Consider the following 22,739-nt stretch of genomic DNA (forward strand, 5'->3'; position numbering starts at 1 on the left):
TGACAGAAATTAGTGAAAAATCACCCGTATCCTGTCCCGAAGGTGGACTAATTGATTCGCTATGTTGTATTTGTGGTCATCCACCTATCAGAGACCACCAAGCCTCCTCTCAGTCTGCCATGAGCTCATAGAGATAGTCACATGTCGCTGACCTAGTCAAAATCATGACAGATGCTAGAGGCTGGCTGCTATTTCCCGTGCCTACATTTGCCATCGAGGCAGACTGGACTAAGAATTCTGAGGCCTGGTGCAGTTTGTCAGGTGCAGTGCCCTCATCCTTTAAGTAGCGGGTTTAATTTTAGTAGGCTACATCACTTCCATGTCAGACAGGTTTCTCTGCTCTCTATTGTCGCTGAGGCCCCGCCCGTCCAGTGACGTCATCGCCTGACCGCGTCTTACTCTCTGTTGCAGGGCAGCGCCATCTCTCTCTCTCTCTCTCTCTCTCTCTCTCTCTCCCTCCCTCCATCCCTTCCTTCATCCTCCATCACTCCATTCAGCAGAATGCAGGACAGGTTGGGATGCTGAAACGGTAAGGCCTCTCTTCTCCTCGACTTTACGGACATGTACACGGTAACTGCCTTTTGTCTGCCGGCCTGTTGATGGAAAGCTGAGTGCCTCTCTGGTCTCTGTAGCCTGGTCATTATAGGCGGTCACCTTGGAAAGGTTATAAACAAGGCGCCTCGCTTTACACGGGCCTAAATAGCTCAGAAATGCTCACAATCTGCTGAACTACTGAATAGAAAGAGGCTATTTATAGTCCAAGTTAACCTGATGCATGACAGCGAGGCTCTTGAGCAACGAGACAGAATGTCTGCTCGCCTGAAATATCTTGATAAACAAATGGCCCAAAAACGCCACAAGCTGCTAGGCTCTTGATATTTCAGGAAATTAGCTAAAGGCAATGAGTATCGGGCGGACGTGTTTGTAAATGTGTTTTTACATTGAATAAAATATCATTTTAAAAAGCATTTAAGCCTCGAGTCACTGGATAAGGGCATGTAAACTGGTCTAAATCCCACACAGCACATTAAACGGGCCTTCACTTAAAAAACACTGCTTATCTGAGCAGTGTCAGTGTAAGTCCGTCTTTAGGGAGAGGCCATGCGTAAAATCGACGCCTCTTTAATGACCACCAGCGCACATCCGTCTGGCTGATGACCGGGTCTGCTAGGCTCTTATCGGTTTTCAGTGATGTGTCAACACTCATGACAGCTGTTTGAACAAAATGTGATACAAAATCCAGCAGTCGGAGTAAATAAAACCTGTTCATGGAGCCCACAGCCTGTGTGGTGGCCTATGCTAGGCTACATTAGCGAGCTTTGGGTGGACCGCAGACGGTAATATTGATATTTAATACATGTAGAAACGTTTACTTTCCGGTGTGTTCGCGTCGAAGATCACATTTGTTGACTCCATCCCTCCTTTTAGACAGCGGAGGAGGGAATGAACGATGGGTGACACCTGAGCACTAGCAAACGACACGATGAATCCGGCCACAGGGGGCGCCGGAGAGTCCCCGCGGCAGACAGACAATAGTAGCATGAAGCAGCAGCAGCAGCAGCAGAGAGCATCCTCCCCGGCCAGAGGCAAAGACGTTACACCCAAAACGCCCTCCAAAGGCAAAGCCGTCTCGTCGAAGCCCGGCGGCAGAAACAGCCGCAGCAGTTCTCCAGCCAACACCGGCAAAGACAAGCAGTCCGGCAAAAGCTCTGCGTCTGAAAGTCCCACTCTGAGAAGAGCAGAAAAGGGCAAGAAGATCGAGGAGCGCACCAGCTCCACTGAAGACTCGGGCGGCACCGACGACTCCCCGTTAAAGGGCGACACTAACCGCGTAGTGTCCGATCAGCCGAGCTCCTCCAAGGCCTCCCAAGGTAAAGGTAAGAGTCAGAAAGCAGAGGGGGCGACTGGTGGCAGCAAGCAAGCAGCTAAACACCCTGTCGGATGTGGACCTGGCTTCTGGAGGGAGGGATGCCTGCAGACTGAGTTGATCCAGTTTCACATGAACAAGAGCTTGAAGAAGGAAGGAGGAGCGCAGACCAAGACGGCAAACTCTCCACCCAAGGAGACGATGGAGCTGTTGCCCCAGGCGGCTGAAAGGCCTCCTCAGGCAGTGTCTGAGATGGATGAGGAATTACAGGCAGAAATTGAGAGGCTGAATGATGAAAATGATGATCTAAAGGTAAGCCTGGAGGACTGGGCATGTCGCTCAGCAATTTGCCTGAAAATGGAATGAGTTTTGCTGCACGTTTTCTCTGATATCCCTGTAACTTTTGTAATATTGAATTCATTAGCATGAAATTGAGGAGATGCGGGCAGAGATGGATGAGATGCGAGACACGTTCTACGAGGAGGACGCCTGCCAGCTGCAGGACCTGCGCCGCGAGCTGGAGAGAGCCAACAAGAACTGCAGGATCCTCCAGTACCGCCTGCGAAAGGCGGAGCGGAAGCGTCTACGATACGCCGAAACGGGCGAGATTGATGGAGAGTTGCTACGGAGTCTGGAGCAAGATTTAAAGGTGGAGATTTTGATGGTGTTGACCCTGAATCCAAACGCAGTTCTAGATTTTGTAATGACTGATGGATTGAATGTATTATTGGGACAACAGATAATATAGGACAGGTGTTATAACATGACACACCGTAAACCCTGAGTGACACAGCCATGGTTTTGTTCCGTTTGATGGTTGGTATACAACTTTTTTTCTGAAGCTACAAAGCTAACGTTGCTAACAAGCACTAGAAATCAATCATCACCCAAATGTGTTCCATAAATACATCCCCAAAATTTCTCTCAACCCCACCAAACCACATTCAGATCTTCATAAAGGCCACAAAGACTTGTTCATGTTGTTTAGAACACAGTATGACTTACAGTGAACTATAAACATGAACATGACTTCACTGTGTACCCGAACACTGGCAGCAGTCATTTTAGGCAACAGGTACTGAATTCTGACTCTCCTCTCCATTCACACCTGTTATGCAGATATGTGGCTGCTGCATGTTTTTTTCTTGTGTTTTTATAAATAGTTGTTATTTTTATTTTCTAACTAAAGATACATGTTTAAAAATGGAAACAATACAAATCACAAATCTATCCCAGTTTCCATATTCATTAAGACGTGCTTTCATGTGAGGAAGATTCAGAATTCGGGACAGCACCTCTTGGTGAAACTAACAAAGCGAAATTTAAACATCGAAAATGTCTTACATGTGGGCTAAGTGGAATTTTATGCTGAACTGTGACTTTAATCCAACTGGTCCGCGGACTCCTACGAAAAGGGGAAAGTGGAACGTTTATAGTACCTGAGCCTCAAGGGTTCTGAGTAGAATACATTACACATGTTTTTCTGTAAATAGATCAGGGCTTGTACCAAGTCTTCATACTGAAAAGAACTTCATCAAATGTGATGTCACCCTTCATTAGACTTGGTGTTTTCTCTTTCTTTTTTGCAGGTGGCAAAGGATGTATCTGTGAGATTGCATAACGAGCTGGAAAATGTGGAGGAGAAAAGGACAAAAACAGAGGATGAGAATGAAAGACTGAGGCAGCAGCTGATTGAGGTGGAGGTGACGAAGCAGGCTTTACAGAACGAGCTGGAGAAGGCTAAAGAGGTGAGGGCATTAGTAAGGTACTCACAATTTAAGATCAGTTAACGAGTACTCAAGGGAATTAATGCACCATGTTTTAGAGATAACTGAATTATTTTCCCTCAAAGCTCTTTATTGCTTCATAAAATATAATACAATTCTAAAATGCACCATCATGGTTGCACATCCAGAAAGTAGTCTGTCAGGTTTATTGTACAGCCATTTAATTTCTATTCTGTTTCCATCAGGCATCTCTGAAACGAAGAGGAGGCAAAGATGCGCAGAAATCTGAAAAGAAGACTCCACAGACTCCAACAGAGGTATAAACAATGAAACAATAACCACTATATTTGAATATATTAAATTATAATGTACAACCCCATTTTCAAAAAAGTTGGGACTGTAATAAAAAAAAATACATGATGTGCAAATCATTTAAACCCTATATTTAATTGAAAATGCTTCAAAGACACATATCAAATGTTAAATATGAGAAATTGTATTGTTTTTGAAAAACGTGCTCATTTTGAGTTTGATGCCAGCAACATGTTCCAAAAAAGTTGACAATAAAAAGCTGGTAAAGTTGTGTAATGCTAAAAAAACACCTTATGGTTGATTGGCAACAGGAAAGTAATGTGATTGGGTATAAAAGAGCATCCCAGAGAGGCTGAGTTTTTCAGAAGTAAAGATGAGGAGGGCTTTGCCACTCTGTGAAAGACAGCATGTACAAATAGTCCAACAATTCAAGAATAACATTTTTCAACATAAAATAGCACTTTTGCTTGTCATCATCTATGATACATAATAACATTAAAAGATTCAGAGAATCTGGAGAAATCTCTGTATGCAAGGGACAAGGCCAAAAACCAGTATTTTCTGGCCATGATCTTTGGGCCTTCAGACGGCCCTGCATTAAAACAGGCATGTTCTCTAGTGGAAATCACTGCATGGGCTTAGAAACACTGCTTGAAAACACTGTCTATGAAAGCAGTTCGGTGCTGCATCCACAAATGCTAATTAAAAGTCTTAAAATCAAAGAAGAAATCATATATAAATCCAGAAATGCTGCCACATTCTCTTGGCCTGGGCTTATTTAAAATGGACTGAGGGGAAGTGGAAAAGTGTTCTGTGGGCCGACGAATCAACATTTGAATTTCTTTTTGGACATTTTGTCCTCCAGACTAAAGACCACACAGCTTGTTATCAGTGCACAGTACAAAAGCCAAGATTCATGATGGTATAAGGGTACATTAGTGCACATGGTATGGGTGATGTGCACATCTGTGAAGGCTGAACGATATATGCAGGTTTTGGCAGCATATGCTGCCATCCAGTCATCTTTTCCAGTGAAGGCCTTGATTATAAGACATTGTCAAACTACATTCTGTATCTATTACAACAGTATAGCTCTGTATTAAAAGTATTACTGGTCTCCTCAGTTCCCCAATGCTTACAGTGTTGTTAAAAGAAGAGGTGATGAAACACAGTGGTAAACATGCCCCTGTCCCAACTTTTTTGGAATGTATTGTTAGCATCAAATTTTTCAAAAAACAATAAAATTTCTCAGCGTCAACATTTGATTTGTTGTGTTCGTACTATTTTCAATGAAATGTGGGGTTTAAATGATTTGCACATCATTGAATTTAGTTTTTATGTACTTTGTGCACATGGTCCCAAGCTTTTTGAAAATGGGTTTGTAATTTCCATCAAAGTAATTAGTTACTACATGACCATTTCATAAAATAGTTCAGTTGGAATCACATGTGACACTGATTCTCAGGAGTTTCTTATGTTGCAAAATGTCTCTACAGGAGGAAAATGAAGATCTGAAATGCCAGTTGGCTCTTATTAAAGAAGAAGCTGTACTGATGAGAAAAAAGATGGCTAAGATAGACAAAGAGAAAGACCGGCTGGAACAGGAGCTCCAAAAATATCGCTCTTTTTATGGTGATGTGGACAGCCCTCTCCCTAAGGGCGAGGCTGGGGGACCCCCCACCACACGTGAGTCTGAGCTGAAGCTGCGTCTGCGGCTGGTGGAAGAAGAGGCCAATATCCTCGGCCGGAAGATTGTGGAGCTGGAGGTGGAAAACCGAGGGCTGAAGGCGGAACTGGACGACATGCGTGGGGACGAGCTGGCGGGGGGTGCGTCGGACCCCGTATCCCGGGAACAGGGCGAAGCACTGTCAGAGCTGCGGCAGCAGCTGCAGCTGGTGGAGGATGAGGCAGAGCTGCTGCGCCGCAACCTGGCAGACATGGAGGAGCAGAATAAGCGGGTGACGGGTGAGCTGAACAAGCTTAAGTACAAGGCAGGATCACATGAGGGTCCCCGTCACAGCGGAGGCGCAGCAGCGGAAATGGCCAAGGCCGAAGCGCTGCAGGAGGAGCTAAAGGCCGCCAGACTGCAGATCAACGAGCTGAGTGGGAAAGTGATGCAGCTGCAGTATGAGAACCGCGTGCTGCTTTCAAACATGCAACGCTATGACCTGGCATCACACCTGGGCATCCGGCCCAGCCCTCGGTAAGGCTGCAAAGTGTAGTATTCAGTAACTCCTTGAACTCTAGGCTTGTTATTGAGTTGTTAATCTTAAAACTTATTATTCAGCAACCACTATTAATTATTTGCTAACGACTGTGAAACTATCATGTATTATGTGGTTACAAGAGTGGGAACTGAAGTGTGAGCCTGCATACAGGGCCTTAGAGTGTAAAGGGTCAATATAGTCATATATGTGTGTTCTTTGAGCATTCTTGCTAACCTTTGTGCTGAATTAGGGGTTTAATGGTAGCTAGAAGTTATGGTTAGGTTCTTGCTGTGGTTTGGATTTCACAATTCGGGACAAGTTCAGTACAACAGGGAAAAAGCAGTAAAAACACCCAATTTGCACTTCTGTTTTTGAACAGAAGTGCAAATTACAGTTTTTGCCACATAGTGTCGTATAGTCGCCCACAAGGTAGTTGGCTGTAGCCTGTAGTGTGCGTCATTTGCACTCAATGGAGAAAGACATAACATTAATATGTAACTAATGTGGTAGTTCAAATTCAGTTGTGATTTTGTAGTTAGGAGCAGAAAAAAACTAATTTATTCACAGGTGCAAAATACTGCAAGTTGTCAATTTTCTTTTCACTTTAGCTCACTGGTCAACCACCTCAAACTCATAACTGATCGGGGGTCAGGAGTTAGGATGCTGCTGCATTTATGAGTTCTTGATAGATGGGATCATTTGTCGCTAAGTTAGTTGCAGACTAAACGTCCTCTATGGACCACCAATGCTATCCTGCGAATGGCCTACAGCTTAAGGCTACCAGATGGAACTTGCGCTTGTGAAATTTGGTTGCCTGACACATCAGTCTTCATACATACAGTGTATGTTCTGTACAACTGCATGCACTGAACTGTATTGTCCATACCATAGGCTGAGTGCATGCAAACCATCACAGAATGTTCCAACATCTTTAGTCTTATAGGTAGAGACCGTTACTACTGCGAAGGGCAAACAAACTCCCTATTAATACTTTTGATTTTGGAAAAAAAATTATTAGATAAGCAGGTGTCTGCGAACCTTTTGGAAATATATAGTACTGTGCAAAAGTCTTAGACACCTGAGCAAATTGTTTAAAACAATTTATAATGTGTGTATTTTACATGTAAAAACACCATATAACATTATAATGAATACAAACAAACATAAATGCAGTTACAAGCCTTCCTTTAAAAAATATCATGTGAGCTGTTTAGACAAACACAAGTTTGGTTCCAGACTTCTCCTCTATGCCCCAGTCCATGAGCAGCTCACTTGATCTCATTTTAATGAAGCACTGATTAGCCTATCCAATTATTGGATGGTAACTACAATTAATGGTGGGGTACCACAAGAAGGGGTTTGGACATGGTTAAGCAATCACATTAACATACATAAAATCACTATTTTGCTGCATAAATTACAGTGCTGACAGTACTCACCTTTAAAAGGCCTGTAGTGTATATTGCAAAGCTTGATGCCATTTCAGCAATAGTATAGCTAGCAATATACATAATTATATACAGTACATAATCGCAATATTATTTGGTTTATATCATGCAGTCCCAGCCCTCGAGACAGTGATGCAGAGAGCGATGGTGGCCGCAGGGAGAGTGATGACGACTCCGCACGCCTCCCACCACACCGCAAGCGAGAAGGCCCAATTGGTGGGGAGAGCGACTCGGAAGAAGTCCGCAACATCCGATGCCTCACACCCACTCGCTCCCTGTACTCCCCTGACAGCCGTTTTTTATCTCGAAGCCTCAAGGACCGGCAGCAGATGATTGATATTCGCATGGAGGCAGAGCGTTTAAGCAGGACCATCGACAGACTGATTGCTGATACCAGCACCATCATCGCAGAAGCGCGGGTCTATGTGACGAATGGCGAGCTGTTTGGTCGGATGGACGAGGATGATGAAGGCAGCCGGATACGTGAGCATGAGCTTCTCTACCGTATTAATGCCCAGATGAAAGCTTTCAGGAAAGAGCTTCAGAGCTTTATCGACCGCTTGGATGTTCCCAAACCAGAAGATCGGGAAAGTGAAGAGCCTCTCTCTGTAAGTTCAAACAAGTGCAAGGCCAATTCTTCCATATCTCCCAAAACATCAAAACAATGCTCATCTGTGTTCATTTTCCCTTCAAATGTAGTCATTTAATGCTGAAATGTTTTCTGTTCATAGTTGTTTTTATTACTCATTTCTATAAAACTTGCTGTGATTAGTGTCTAAAGGTTAATTGCTCATTGTTTATGATCTCTGATTTACTACAATATGGCACTTTTTCTCTGTTCTTACATTCAATTGATTTTCCTTTACTTTTCATTTTGTGCTTTTTTCACACCCACTCATCCAGATGTTTCAGCCTATCATTTTGCTCATCCTCATTCTGGTTTTGTTCTCCTCCCTATCGTATGCCACTATTTTCAAACTGGTTTTTCTTTTCACCCTTTTCTTTGTTCTTTAAGCCCCTTTCCCCTTTTTTACAGCCACGTTTTGTTTTATTTTGTTTTATTTTCCTTTTCAATTGATTTTGGACATGTCATTAAGGTTATACAAGGTACAGGAGCCTTTTCATCAGTTTACGCGTGGACTACAGTTACTCAACCAAACACATGCTTTCAACCAACAGTGATGTCTACACATCATCTTTACTAAAGCCTGTCAGTGAGGTAAGTAAAAAAGTGTCCATTACAATGTTGTAGTTTAGAATATAAATGTTTAGAATGGACCTACAGATGATCTGGGTGAACACGGAATAGGTTGAGTGCATTGATGAAATAGGTCATTCTTTCTCAGTTAGAAACTGGAGTACTTTGCTGTACTGTACGTATTCATTTGAAAGATTTGAAAGATGAATATAGACGATTATTGAAACTGAATACTTGAATTTTTACTTAGTTACATTTCAAGAGAAAAAACTCCCTTACATTTTTGTTTACAAATCTCAAAGACCATAAGATCTTCTTTCGGTCGAGCCAATGCATTTCAGTTCGTTGCTTTTTATTAAAGTCAGTGTGAAATGAAACTGCACACATCTCTGTCTTTATGGGAGGACTAATACTGTTAATCAGCTGCTGCATTGCTTTTTACTCTTATATAGGTTTCCTTTTATATGCTGAGATATTTCAGTCCCACTGCTTTTGTAGGGATGCACGGTATATCAGTATAGGCAGATATTTGGTTTTATAACATCAGACAGCTGTTTAGACTTGACTGATATTTTAACCGAAACTTTGATTATGTAATTATTGTCTTCCGGAAGAGCATAACTAAAGGTGACGCTGGGCTGCTGGACTAAAGGTATCTGCATTTATAAACCTCTAAAAATAAATGATGCATTTCTCTTTAATTTCTCTCAGTAGAAGCCTTGTTGGCATCATGAACAAGAAAAACCTTTGACATCAGTCCACATTTCCCTTATTGATCCATTCCTACCTTTTTAAAGCTTTCACTCAAGTATACTTGAGTCTTCAGACTTTGAGCTGAGTACAATTTTAAGAAAGCACTCACACTTTGACTGAAGTGTAATTTCTCTGTACTTCTTCCTTGAAAGGTAACCAGAACCATTTTATGGGCAGGAATACTTGTGGGAGAAATGCCTGCATTGTGAGGAGGGTGTGTTTAGAGTGTTTAATCGCATTCAGGCTGAATCGGACCGAGACAGGCTCCTGTTAGGATGTGTGCGGACTGAGGAGACTGTAGTAATAGTTGCAGTGTGTTGTGGGGCGGGAGGAGTGTGTGTATAGACGAGCTCTAGACCGTCATGTGGGCTGTTATAAGCAGCTGGAAGAGAGATGCGCGGAAACGGGTCGGCACGCACAGCCCAGCGATCACCATTCAGAGCGGAAAACAGACTGAAAACTCCCCGTGAACTTCAGTGCTGCTCCTCTGTCCCCTCGCCGTCCGCTCTCAGCTGCTCTGGCTCAGCAGAGCACCTCTCTCGCTGCTCCGAGGTAAGGCACGCTCTGCACCCGTCCGGCTTTCGTTCTTCTCCCTCTGCCTTCAGCGCGGGCACCGGGTAATATAAAAGACGTCGGTTGTGTTTATTTGAGCGGCCTCCAGAGGCAGCTAAAGGTTAGGCAGATAGCCGCCGTGTGCTACATTAACCTCATTTTTAGCCCGGGTTACAGTCCTCTGGCTCTGAATGACCTGGTTTCGTTGCTCTGTTGCTAATGCAGATGCTCTGTGCGCTCAGTCTGGCCTACCTGTGATAAATAAGTCTCCTCTCAGCCCGTCGCGGAGCGGAGCGGAGTGGGCTGCGTCAGGAGTAAAAATAACCCCAAACTCTTACATCAGTGCGGCTCGGGGTATTTTGAGCCGAGGACTCGAGCATGCCGGTGTCAGTTTCTCTTTTCCGAGTGGATGAGTAGGGTCGCTGTCTTTCAGCATGTGGGGTAATAAATAACAGAAAGAAGAAGCGAGAAAACAATGTGAGTGGAGACGCTGTGGAACTCGGGAAGCGGCAGTGCGAGGCTCTGGTGCCGCAGTGAGAGGAGTGTGGAGGAGAAAGCCTGGCTGCGGTGACATGGCCGGGGCAGAGAAGCGGACTCGGGCTCCAGCAGCAGCCGCAGCTCACGGTCCTGATGAAGGACTGCAGCCGAGCACCGTTCAGTCCCAGCCTGCCGTGCGGAGAGGAGCTGTGAGCGCATGAGATGTGGGGCGCGTTCGGGAGCGGCTCGGCTGGAGGAGGAGGAGCGGGTTATGTGAGCAAAGCACAGGGCTGGGAGTTTGTGCCCTGCTCCAGGCCGGAGAGAGAAGGGGTCAGGAGACGGAGCCGCAGCCCAAGACCCGCTCCGGCCTCCGGAGCTCACTCCTTCGAGCCTTCACACGGACCTGCGACCAGCCCCGAGGGACAGAGCCCGTGGCGCGAGCTGCACAGCCAGCACGCGCGTCTGAAGAAGAAGCTCGATGAGATGAAGAGGCGCTACGGCCAGGAGAAGGACGAGTGGGCGAGGGAGAAGGAGGGTCTTTTAAGAGAAGTGGCTGATATACAAGTAAATAAGTGAAAGCAGACGCTTAAGACAGCGCACGTGCAGTGTTTAGCCTGCGACCAGTGTTGCTTTTGAACTTAAAAAACAAATAATCCGCTTTTGGTTCCACAGGGTGGAGAGAACCGAAGGATACTGCTGGACCTGAAGACGGTTTTGGAGGAGGTGCAGCTGGAGGTGAAAAGGGAAGAAGGTAAACGGAGCGAGCTGCAGCTGCAGTACACGAAGGACCGCTGCGCCTGGGAGCTGGAGAGAGCAGAGCTGAAATGCAGGATCGCACAGGTACTGAAGCGAGACTGCGCTGGGGGAGTGGGGGGTGGGCGAGGGGGATAATGGCAATAATGCATTGAATTGGCTTGATTAAACCCTGTGCATCATTTCCACATTAATAAGATATATCAGCACTGCCACAGTCAGAAGTAAATAAACTGATGAATTGTATTGATGTGATGTTAGTCTTGTTTAAGTAATGAACATATTTGAATTGCATTACTTTTTTTCTGTCACACTTTATTTGGATCTCCCCTATAGATTATCAACAGAGACTTATATTCAACCCTCTGATTACTGATAGGCTAGATTCCGGTATTTTCTGACAATGTAAGAAAATCCCCTGTGATCCAATTTCAGCCTAATGTTTTCTGGTGATGTTTACATTATTTGTAAAAGGGCCATTCAAGTTATGTCACATGTGTCCCATATGACCTTATGTCCCATGTGACCTGAATTCACCCTAATGATAGTCTACATGTTTAAAAGTGCTACAGACATTTGACAAACATGTTACAAGTAGCTTCTAGTTTGCAGGACGTTGGTATTCCTGCACTATATTACTGCTGGTAATGCATTGATCTTACCACTCACTGTATTTGCTTTTTTCTGCAAACTGGGTCAAATATGCTGTTGATTATTGTGTTGCCAGGCTCACAAAAACATCCCTAAGTTAGATCCTACAAAAAGACTTCAGAAAGGCAGGCAACTATTTCAGACTTCCACTCCCTCTGTCTTCTTTCCTATGTCTGTTTAAACTTCTACAGTTTATTGATTGGACTTGCTCTCACAGAACTCCTGTCGGTGACACCCTTATAAAGACACGGTCCAGACTGTCTAGTGTTTATCGTTTTTAACAAGAGCAGGTTTAATCCGCTCCGGTAGTTTATGCATTACACTCAGAGTGAGTCACTAGAAGGCCTTCCTAATACAGTAGTAGACGGCAGGGCAGAGGAGATGGAGAGGAGAGGTGTTGTGGAATGCTGTAGGGGGGTGTGTACCTCAGGCAGGAAGTGCTGTGATATTAGATACAGATTTGTCTGGATAGTTCATACTGGGCTTGGACCTTGACTCAAGACAGTTCTCTAATGTTGCAGCCAAGATGCTACAAAAGCTTAGCTGTATCATTTATAAATGGAGGACGTTTATCTGGGATAACTTTTAATCAAGATTTCTGCATCTAGACAAATGAGCTGCAAGTGTTTTGCTTCAAGACAGCAATTCTCTGCTTGCCTAGCCAATCAGTTCACGCACAACACCACAGCTGCACTTGTTTCTCTCAAAGAACAGTGGAAAAAATCCGCATTTAGTCGCACAAACCAAGCCAAAGTATTGGTTGGCATGGAGAATAGAATCCAGGGAGGAGTCAAATGAAACTGTAAAAGCTGCTTTCTCTACAATCCACATCCTACCACAGCTTATACTGCAGGCTCAGAGGACGTCCCGGGTTTACCACCAGGCTTTCGTGGCCGGGTATTTGCCAGTATATTTCCCTGCATATTTTGATTTTTAGAGCAGAAGGGGTGTACTCTGTGTGTCCCAGTGCCCCCACCCTTAGGAATGTGAGATGCTAAAGCATTGGTCTTGCTGTCTATTTATAGAGGACTGCCTCTGTGACACTCTTACCCAGAGACAGAGCCTCAATCACATAGCCACAGCAATGATCATATTTTAAACTGAGCTTTAAAGCAGCAGACTGTTTCCCTCAAACCTGATCACAATGGCGCAAAATAAATAGTGCAGCATTTCACATGCCCTTGGTTTGCACTGGGCCAATATAATGCATATAATGACCATGTCCTAACCTTTTTTTGTGGTCCAGTGGTTCATTGTTTATACAGGCCATATTTGAATCTGGTTTTGTTGCTATGAAGAGCTGTCCTATTTCTGTCTGTGTTTGTGCTTTAGAGTAGATGGTGGATTGCTCAGTATGTGTTTACAATATGTGTTTGACTGAAACAAACAAGCAATGAATAAATAACATATGAAAGGGTTTTGACTTATTGTGACTATAATCCCATAACTTTTGGACAAAGCCAAAATCTCCCCACTATGATATTTTTATCCGGGATAACCTGCAAGTAACTACATAGTATATGGAATAAAGCTTCCATCCATCCATCCTCAACCGCTTATCCGGGTCCGAGTCGTGGGGGCAGCAGCCTAAGCTTTCCAACCACCTTGGCTACATCAGCCCAAGAGATGGACGGACCCTCACTTGGATCTCCAAGCTCTGCCTCCTCTGGGGAAGGATCATTGGTGGGATTGAGAAGATCCATGAAGTATTCCTTCCACCGTCCAATGACGTCCCCAGTCAAACTCAGCAGCCCCCCAGCCCCACTGTATACAGTGTTGGTCGGGAACCACTTTCCTCTTCTGAGGCGCCTGACGGTTTGCCAGAACCTTCTCGATGCCTGTTGATAGTCTTTCTTCATTCCCTCACCAAACTCCTCCCACACCCAATTTTTTGCCTCAGCAACCACCGAAGCTGCGACCTGCTTGGCCCTTCAGTACCCATCTTTTGCCTCAAGCCAACCAGGCCCGATAGGACTCTTTCTTCAGCTAGACGGCTTCCTTTACCCGAGGCATCCAACAACGGGTTCGGGGATTGCCGCCATGACAGGCATCTACAACCTTGCGGCCAACGCTCCGCTCTGCTGCGTTGACAATGGAAGCAAGGAACAGGGCCCACTCGACTCAATGTCACCGGCCTTCCATGGTATACGGGTGAAGCTTTGTCGGATGTGGGAGTTGAAGATCTTTCTGGTAGGTTCCTCTGCCAGACATTCCCAACAAACCCTTACAACTCATTTGGGTCTGCCAGGTCTGTCCGGTATTTTCGCCCGCCATCTGATCCAACTCACCACTAGGTGGTGATCGGTTGACAGCTCCGCTCCTCTCTTCACTCGGGTGTCCAAAACACATGGTTGTAAATCCGATGACATAACTACGAAGTCTATCAACGAACTGCGGCCTAAGGTGTCCTGATGCCATGTGCACTTATGCACACCTTTGTGTTCCAACATGGTGTTTGTTATGGACCTTCCAGGTCTCACTGTCATTGCCCACGTGAGCGTTGAAGTCACCCAGCAAGACAATAGAGTCCCCAAAAGGAGGCACTTTCCAGTACCCCCTCCAAGGTCTCCAAGAAGCCCGGGTACTCCGAAATGCCCTTCGGTGTATAAGCACAGAAAACAGTCAGAGCCCGTTCCCCGACCCGAAGGCGCAGGGAAATAACCATATCGTCCACTGGAGAAAACCCCAACGTACAGGCGATGAGCCAGGGAGCTATGAGTAAGCCCACTCCTGCCTGACGCCTCTCACCCTGGACAACTCCAGAATGGAATAAAGTCCAACCCCTTTCGAGAGAGTCTGTTCCAGAGCCCCTGCCGTGTGTTGAGGTGAGCCCAACTATATCTAGTTTGTAGCTCGGGCTCTTTGCCTGCCAGAGAGGTCACGTTCCATGTTCCGAGAGGCAGTTTCAGTAGCCAAGGATCAGAACGCCAAGGCCCCTGCCTTCGGCCGCCACCCGATCCACATAAAGTAAAGCTTTGTATATATAACAAACTGAAAAGTAAAATGAATGATATTGTACTACAAACTAAAAAAAAATTGCATCTATCATTTCATCCCAGTGCTTAGTAAACCCCTGAAGCTGCATTCAATAAAAAGCCCTCATACAAGGTGGCCAATGAAGCTATCAACAGCTTTTCAAGACATGTGTATCTTGACACTTACAGTAATGAGGGGATGGAATTGGTCTCAGTGTTGAGGAGAGCTACACGGGATTCTTGACAGGAATGCAGGGTTTCCATTTTAAGAGGCCGCTCAACGGGATATGTAAACCAAGTCAAAGAACCAGGCTGTTTAAACACGTGCCATTGCTACAGACACAACATCATAATTTGTATTACTACCAGTATGCCCATAAATTACCACACTGTTGTTCACTTCTAAATGAACTCATATACCTTTAGAATCAAATCAACCTTTATTGCCCAGGTTTACACGTACAAGGAGCTTACACTGCACAGTATCAGAAAAAACATTTACATGTAGTAAATAAAAAAAACATGCATTCCTACCATCACTCACACATACACATACACACACAGTCATACTGTCATACCTGTAAACCTTACTTGGGTCAGTAACAAAAATAAATACGCTAAATATGCAGAACATGCTTCTAAAATCTACCTCACATGAACATGTTACATGAAATGATAATGATAAAAAATACACTGCATTATGCCTAAACATTATTTTACCATAGTGTTAAGATATGTTTTAAATACATTCATTGTGGAGTGATACATACAGTAAGGCACAATAATCTGCTTTTTAAAAATTAATTTCTTTATTTATTTGATTTGCCACAAATGTACCATTATCAATATTACAAAACAATCAAAAGGTTTAGGTTTACTGGTCATTTTGGATAGTAAATAACATGGTTATATTTGATGCCTTACTTGACACGTAGACCCCTGGGTTCTATCATTATCATTGTAAAAAATTCTTGAGTTGATATCTTTCTTTACAGTGATCCACTCTGAATGACTTTGTTTACAACTCTACAGTTTTGTGTTTTGCATAGGTGACCCACAACATGCTACGAATGAAGCATTCATAATCTAATATCTTCCACCTATAGTTGGTTCCTAAAACCAATCAAACCTCTCTTTTTACCAACGTGAAAGTGCGAGAGATGCAAGCATCATTGCCATGTCTGTATCTGTCTTGTGTCTTGCAGGCCCAGTCACAAGTAGTGTGCATTGTGTCAGTGCTTACTAAGTGTCATAGAGGCCACTATGCCCTTGTGGCCTCTCTACAGCATATGAAATCTTTCTGCACCTATTCACCAGTATGTGTGAGCAGGCTTTGCTTAAATGTCCTGTGGGTGTGAGTGTGAAGACAGATAGTTTGTTATATCCTCTGAACATGCCAGCCATCCAGAATTTTCCTGTCCTTCTAACCCCTTTACTTCCACTTCTCTTAAAAACTGTTTTAGCTTTTTCCTCGAAATATCCTTCACACTCCCTTGTTCCCCTGTGGCATTTAACAAATACTTGACCCTTCCCCTCTGCAGTTGGAGGCCAAAGGACATAGTGCAGTGGTGGGAACGGTGAAGAATTCCGAGACTGGAGACACGCTGAGAAGGGAGCGAGAGGTGCAGAGGAGGCTGCTGGCAGACACCCATACTGCAGCAATGGACCTGCGCTGCCGCCTGGAGCATAGTGAGAGAAGCTGGATGAGGGAGAAATCCGAGCTGCTGGAACGATTTGACTTGGAGAGGAAGGAGTGGGAGAGCCAGCTCAGAGACATGCAATGCAAAATTGAGGAGGTGAGTCTGCAGATGGACGCCAAGCCCTGGATGCAGTCTGCCACACCCTAAAAGTCATCTAAACAAACAAACTGCTGTCTGTTTATTCGAAACTCATTGCTGGATCGCTGATGATAGATCTCCAAGTAGAGCTGAGTACAGGAATGTCTGAAGTGAGCGAGATGAAGACACATAATGTGCATCAGTGGTCACCAATACTGTTCCTGGGGTTCTGCCTTCTTGCAGACTTTAGCTTCAACATTCAGTCTATCCCACTAGATCCATCTACCTATTGGCCTTTAGAAGTCTTTGTTAGTGCATTTGAGCTACTTAAAGCTCTAGTAAGGACTACAGCAGCAAGTCAGAGGTAGACGTTCCATTGTAGGACTAATTTATGCAAAACCAGAATACACAAAATAGGAGAAACTTTGTTGCCATTTTTTACTTCCAGTATGATTGATCTAAGACATGCTCTGCTGCAGTCTTGGGCTGTTAGTGGGTGGTGAAAAAAAGGGGGAGATGGAATTACTAAACCCCTGGGGAGATCTGGCAGAATGGTTTTAAATCTGACACTCTTTGGAAAAGAGATTAGCTTTTTAATGACATAAAAGAACCAGATTGGGAACTAAACCACTGGAACAATATGCTCTGAAAAAACATGTGAGCATTTGGCCTCAAATACAAATTCAAAGCCAACAAAAGAACAGATGAAAAGTGAAGGAAAGCAGTAATTCACTTTGTCTTGGATTTGTGAGCACATACACTAGGAGACATTCTATTTTGTGTTCGCAAGTGATAATCTTGAGATATTATTGAGCCTGTGCATGAATTTCTTTATGTCTTTATTTCTTTACTTGTTTGTTTCAGCTGTATAATGAAGTGAAGGTCCATCGAGAGAGAGGTGCTATTGGACCAAATGCTGACACACAGAGGCATGCTATAAGGCTCAGTACACGTTCCCCCAGCACTGTGTCCAGTTCTCTGACTGACCCCTCAGAAGCCCACGGCAGCAGCTACTCTGAGCCTCTCACCCAGCACAGCCATAGCAGCACTGAATCCAGTCGAAACTGCAGTGAACCAAATGACCAGCACTGCAGTGTTCAGACTGAACCATCAAAGCAGCGCAGTTCTGGGAAGTATGAGCATGGGGAGCTCGGGGCCATTAATACTGCAGAGCTGGAGGACATTCTGCATGGCTGTCTCAGTAAAAGACTTGGGAATGAGCCTATGTCTATAGGACAAGAGGATCTCGTCAGCCCCTTCGAAAGGTTTCAGAGCGCGGACATCAGCTGTGCAAGTGATAAAAAAAAAAACACAATGGCCCTCAATGCTGTAAGTTTGTTGGCTTGCAATACTGGGACATATTGAATACATTATTTGGTTTCCTGGGCCTTCTTAGTCTTCACCATTCCTTCCTTGCTGCATCTTGTCTTTTATCACTCTACTACCCTTTTGCTCATGTTTTCTTTGTGACCGAAAGGTTCTTTGCTATTATACTAACCAACTCTGTGACATTTCATTTGTCCTAGGCTCTTAAAGAAATAGCAAGGGTAAGTGAGGAACTGTGCAGCTACCAGGATGAGATCAGAAAAAGGCCTGATGTCAAGAGGTAATTGCTTATAATCTCCAGCAGTTTTTCACACATTGGGAACATTCTGCACTCGCTACATGGGGTAATGGTGTTTTGTCTTTTATTTTCTACTTCAGAAGCTGCACCGAGTCAGTTTTCTTTCCAGAAGAGATTGGGGTGACAGAGAAGGACGAACTGGAAACGGGATCTGCAGATTTCAGCTTGAATGAATGGTGCAAAGCCCTTGACAACCAGAAATGGATCAACTGGGAGGACATCAAAAAGGAATCCAGCAGGGCAGAGAGTGACACTAAGCTGCCTGTGAAGAGAAGACAAGCACCTCCCATCCCTGTCCGGAGCACGTCTTGGTACCTGAACAGTCCCCCTGCTAAAGAAATAGAGTCCAGTGCCCCAGAACTACTCATAGACAGAAGGTGTCAAAGCCCTTGCATTCACAGAAAGTGCAACAGCCCCTCCATAGTCCGTAAATTTGAGGCAATGCTACAAGAGAACGAGGGAAAGATTCTGACAGACTCTGGGATCGTGTCCTGCTCAGTGCCTCTTGATTCCAAGTGCAATATCAGCTGCTGCCAGAGCCGATGGTCCTGTGATGGAAGCAGGTTTGGCAGCAGCAAGTCATCCACATATGTGCCTGTCCAAAAATGCCTCTCAGATGTTAACATAGTGGCTGCAGGGGCTGAGTGTAGTCAAAACCAAATGGATGCAGAGAATAAACAAAACCTGAGGGGAGAGCATCATCTAACAGACTCCTCACACAAGGGCACAGCTACAGACTCTGCACAGACTCTGGACATAACCATGCCTTGCATCAATACCAAAGTGTCTAGAAGAAATGAGACATTAGAACGGAAAACGGCTGAATTCAACCGTATGCTCTTTCAGGCAGGCATGGGTTTTCAGTACAGTGAGGATGGTCTCGGCTCCACAGATGTGCACTGTGCATTTGACAGTACTACTGCCGTTCCATCTTCTTATTCTGAGGACAATCCAGCTGATGTGCAGTCTGATCTTGTGGTGCAGAATCCAAAGGGCAAATGTGGAGAGACTGCTCCTCAGACATCACCACAGTTAAAGCACCAAACAAGGGACTCTATTTCTGACCTTCCACCTCTGCAGCAGGATGTTAAAATGAAGAAAGTAACCTCAGACCTATCAGAGCATCCAGTAGTGAAGCATAAGGACTTTGTACGCCTGCCAGCACACACAGAAGACAAAGAATTGAAGCCTTTGTTCCTGCAGAACAGGACATCTGCCACTCAGTTTGATCCAGGTCTGACAATCAGTCCTTCTGATTTAGATGCAAGTCCATCACAACTGAAACATCAGACCGATAAGCTGAGTAAAGGAAAGTTTGTTGGTTCAGATCCCCATCCTGCTGAAACAAAGTCTAAACAGCCTGAACGTCCAAAGCAGGACATGTCCACCAGGTCAAGAGTTTTAGACGAAAATCCTTGGAAACCTATGACTCTGGCTGCTTACCCTCGACCGGTAGAGTCCCGCTCCAATTATGGGGCAGTGGAGAGGATTTTGAAGAGCTATGAAAATATGGGAAGATCCCAACAAGACACCTACTTGCAGTCCAGTCCAGGGAAGGAGGAGGACCTCATCGAGCTTTTGGATATGCTGGAAATACAGCATCAGTCTAGATCCAATCAAAGATTTGCACATACACCTCACCACCAGGCTGTAACCCACAAAGAGGCACATGTGACAGTGAAGGTCAGTACCGAAGTGCATAGAAAAACATGCCTAGAAACATTGTCACAACCTCATACAGTTACACAGTTATTACCTGAGATTGGAACACCCGACTACATGAAAGATAGTTCACAAGAGGGAGGTGTAGTATATGAGGTGGAGGTGTAAATGTCTGTTCTGTATTAATACACATAATAATACACACACAATACAGAGACACTCAGTCAATTCACCAGTCTCCAAGTCTTTATCATTCTCTGGAGAAGCAGCATAAAAAGAAAATATTTTGTATTTTTTTTATTTCTTAGTACTGCAGAGAAGGTTCTTTCATGCACCTGGGAATATTTAGAATTTATCAGGAAAAATACCCTGACTCCACAAAACCTTTAAAAGAGCACAATTAAAATTCCTTATACTGAATTCCATCAAAAATATTTCCAGATTGCACAGTGCCAAGCACATCACTATTAGGAACTATTCAGTTGTGGTATGTGCAGAAAATGAATGCACCTTCTCATTAAAGAGGTGAAGCATTTTCTTCAAGTCCCTCAAATTGAAAAACTAATGGTGCAGAATTTTGGCACTGTTGCTTGGTCCTAAATCCAAACCTTTCATCTTTGGCTCTGTTGGAAACTGCTTTTAGTCAGGATGCAGACCTTGTAGTGCAATTACGGAACTATCTACGTACGGCCAGCAGAGAGAAAGCTCTTGTCACAAGTTTCTTTTGTAGATTACAGACTATTGGCAAATAGGTCTCTCTGATGTATATCAAAACACTAAGACTCAATTACGTTTCTTTATCTAAGCTTTCTTAGTAGAGAACATTCAGTGCAAACAAGTCTGAAACTGGATTTTTTTTTGTGAAAGCCAGAAATGCTGGTATATCATATCGTTCATTAATGACAGAAGACGTGTTACACGTTGAAACTTAAAGGGGCACCCTGGCCCAAAGCTAGCATTTTAATATGGCACTTGTTATGTTATTGTAGTATTCTGTAGCACAGCATCTCTCTGCCTTATCATAGTTTTTGTATTATTTCATGTTTTTGTTGGTGATTTTATGTTTATTCTGCAAAAAGTTGATGCCAGAGACAAGCTTTTACCCTTTCAGCTGGAAAATATAAACAAGATTTAGAAAGGTATCTAAATAGCTTGCTACTTTGCTAACTTTAATTTTTATCTTGTGGTCCTATTATGAGTTATTTCTGTCACTGAGTGCTCCAATCTCTCTCCATTGTAATGGTTCTTTAAAGACATTTACCACAGTTATACAGCTCCAATAAGATACTCTTCTTCATACCAACAACTTTAAGTTTAATCTAGCTTTCTTCTGCATTCACCAGCTAAAGAACAAGAAGCATTTCAAACAATGGAGTTTTAGCTTTTTAAAAGTTCCCCCTACCTTCAAGATGCATCATCAGTGTTTACAGCAAATGTAGCCAGGATTATATTTTTCGTTTTGGCTGGAGAACCACTTTAAACAACACATACAAAACAATGAGATTTCTTCAAATTGTTTGTCTCTACAGCAAAGCAAAGAGTCCACAGTAAGTGCCAAGAAGAGTTTCTCACGTCCAGCTTGTCCTGCAAAAAGACGTCCGCCCTCACGCTGGGCTAACCGCTCTTCCTCCACCTCATCTACATCCTCTCCCTCACCTTCACCAACAGCACAACCCACAATCACCACCCCACGGCAAACGTTCACCTACTCCTCCTTTCATACAGAGACCGTCATCATGTGAGAATGTATGAGAAATATGATTCGTCTATGTGGCACACGGGCTAACTGTCAACAGTGCTTTCCCAGCTGAATGTTGCTTCATCTCTTCCTGATTACCTTTGTACATACCAACAATGACTGTTAGTCTAGCTCAGTTTGTTAAGTTACAGCGTGGCATACTGTTGCTTTGCTTTAATCACAAGTTTTCTGTAATCATCCTATGAAGCATATCTGTGTATATTTCCTGCTTGAATCATGAAATGCAGGAGCCGTTTTCATGATTCATGCCAAAGGCTGTGTTCACAAACCAATGATGAGATTTGCGTTCTTTGTACCTGAAAACTGCCGTGTTATTTCTCCTCATGCTTTTTAGATGTTTCCTATATGTGAGGCCTAGTTTTTTTTTTTTTGTAACCTTACCCAAGTGTAATAGTGCTGATAATTTCACTGATATCATTTGTTATACTTTTCCTGACTCTTATTTAAGAAAATAGTTGACTTGTATTAATAAGATAAGCATTACAAACTCCCTCTAACTGGTTGTACTGAGGTGAGACATATCATTGAAGTAAAGCCTTTACAACCTCTATTTCCTAGTAATAATATCTCAAATGCAATGGCTTTTATCAGGTCGACACAAATAAAGTACAGAGTACAACGCCCCACTTTTCTTTCCTTGATTGTTCATTGTGTTGCATTTATAGTGTCCAGTCAAATGCATTTTCTGCCTGCATCTAATGAATAGCTCTCATAACACCTTGAGATGTATCTTAAGCATTCTGCTAGGCAACATCCTTTATTATGATAGTAATGTGGTGGCTGACAGCTACATGTAAAACAATTATCTCAAGTAGGGATCTGAATTCAGCATCTAGGACACAAGTTTGGCAAGTCACCAGCTTTAGTAGTCTGTCAGTCTGGGGATATTTTAACAGCCTGGAGTGAATGAGGTCTGCAAAGCAGAAGCCCTGAGACACCTAACCCCTGGCTGTAATGTGGTACCCTTTGACCAAAATAGCATGTGCCACAGTTTTT

At 43.8% G+C, this 22,739-nt stretch overlaps 2 protein-coding genes across 3 annotated transcripts; both read left to right on the top strand.

The window, feature by feature from the left end:
* Positions 1-393: 393 nt before the first annotated feature.
* LOC108434896 (protein SOGA3) lies at positions 394-8,607 on the top strand. Its single transcript, XM_017710337.2, has 8 exons — positions 394-529; positions 1,429-2,179; positions 2,292-2,516; positions 3,457-3,615; positions 3,840-3,911; positions 5,403-6,109; positions 7,674-8,169; positions 8,465-8,607. The coding sequence occupies exons 2-8, from the start codon at positions 1,484-1,486 to the stop codon at positions 8,573-8,575; spliced, it is 2,466 nt and encodes an 821-aa protein (XP_017565826.1). The 5' UTR covers positions 394-529; positions 1,429-1,483; the 3' UTR covers positions 8,576-8,607.
* Positions 8,608-8,664: 57 nt separating this feature from the next.
* soga3a (SOGA family member 3a) lies at positions 8,665-22,369 on the top strand. Of its 2 annotated transcripts, none has more exons than XM_017710336.2 (7): positions 8,665-8,780; positions 11,214-11,381; positions 16,462-16,716; positions 17,563-18,027; positions 18,225-18,304; positions 18,403-20,005; positions 21,514-22,369. In XM_017710336.2, exons 1-7 carry the CDS (start codon positions 8,724-8,726, stop codon positions 21,724-21,726), a joined length of 2,841 nt encoding a protein of 946 aa, XP_017565825.1. In that variant the 5' UTR covers positions 8,665-8,723; the 3' UTR covers positions 21,727-22,369. The 2 variants fall into 2 exon arrangements, with proteins under 2 accessions (XP_017565825.1, XP_017565822.1); XM_017710333.2 differs by lacking the exon at positions 8,665-8,780 and adding an exon at positions 8,787-11,105.
* The last annotated feature ends 370 nt before the right edge of the window (positions 22,370-22,739 follow it).

This window comes from Pygocentrus nattereri, chromosome 3 (genome assembly GCF_015220715.1).
Source record: "Pygocentrus nattereri isolate fPygNat1 chromosome 3, fPygNat1.pri, whole genome shotgun sequence".
NCBI classification, from domain to species: Eukaryota; Metazoa; Chordata; class Actinopteri; order Characiformes; family Serrasalmidae; genus Pygocentrus; species Pygocentrus nattereri.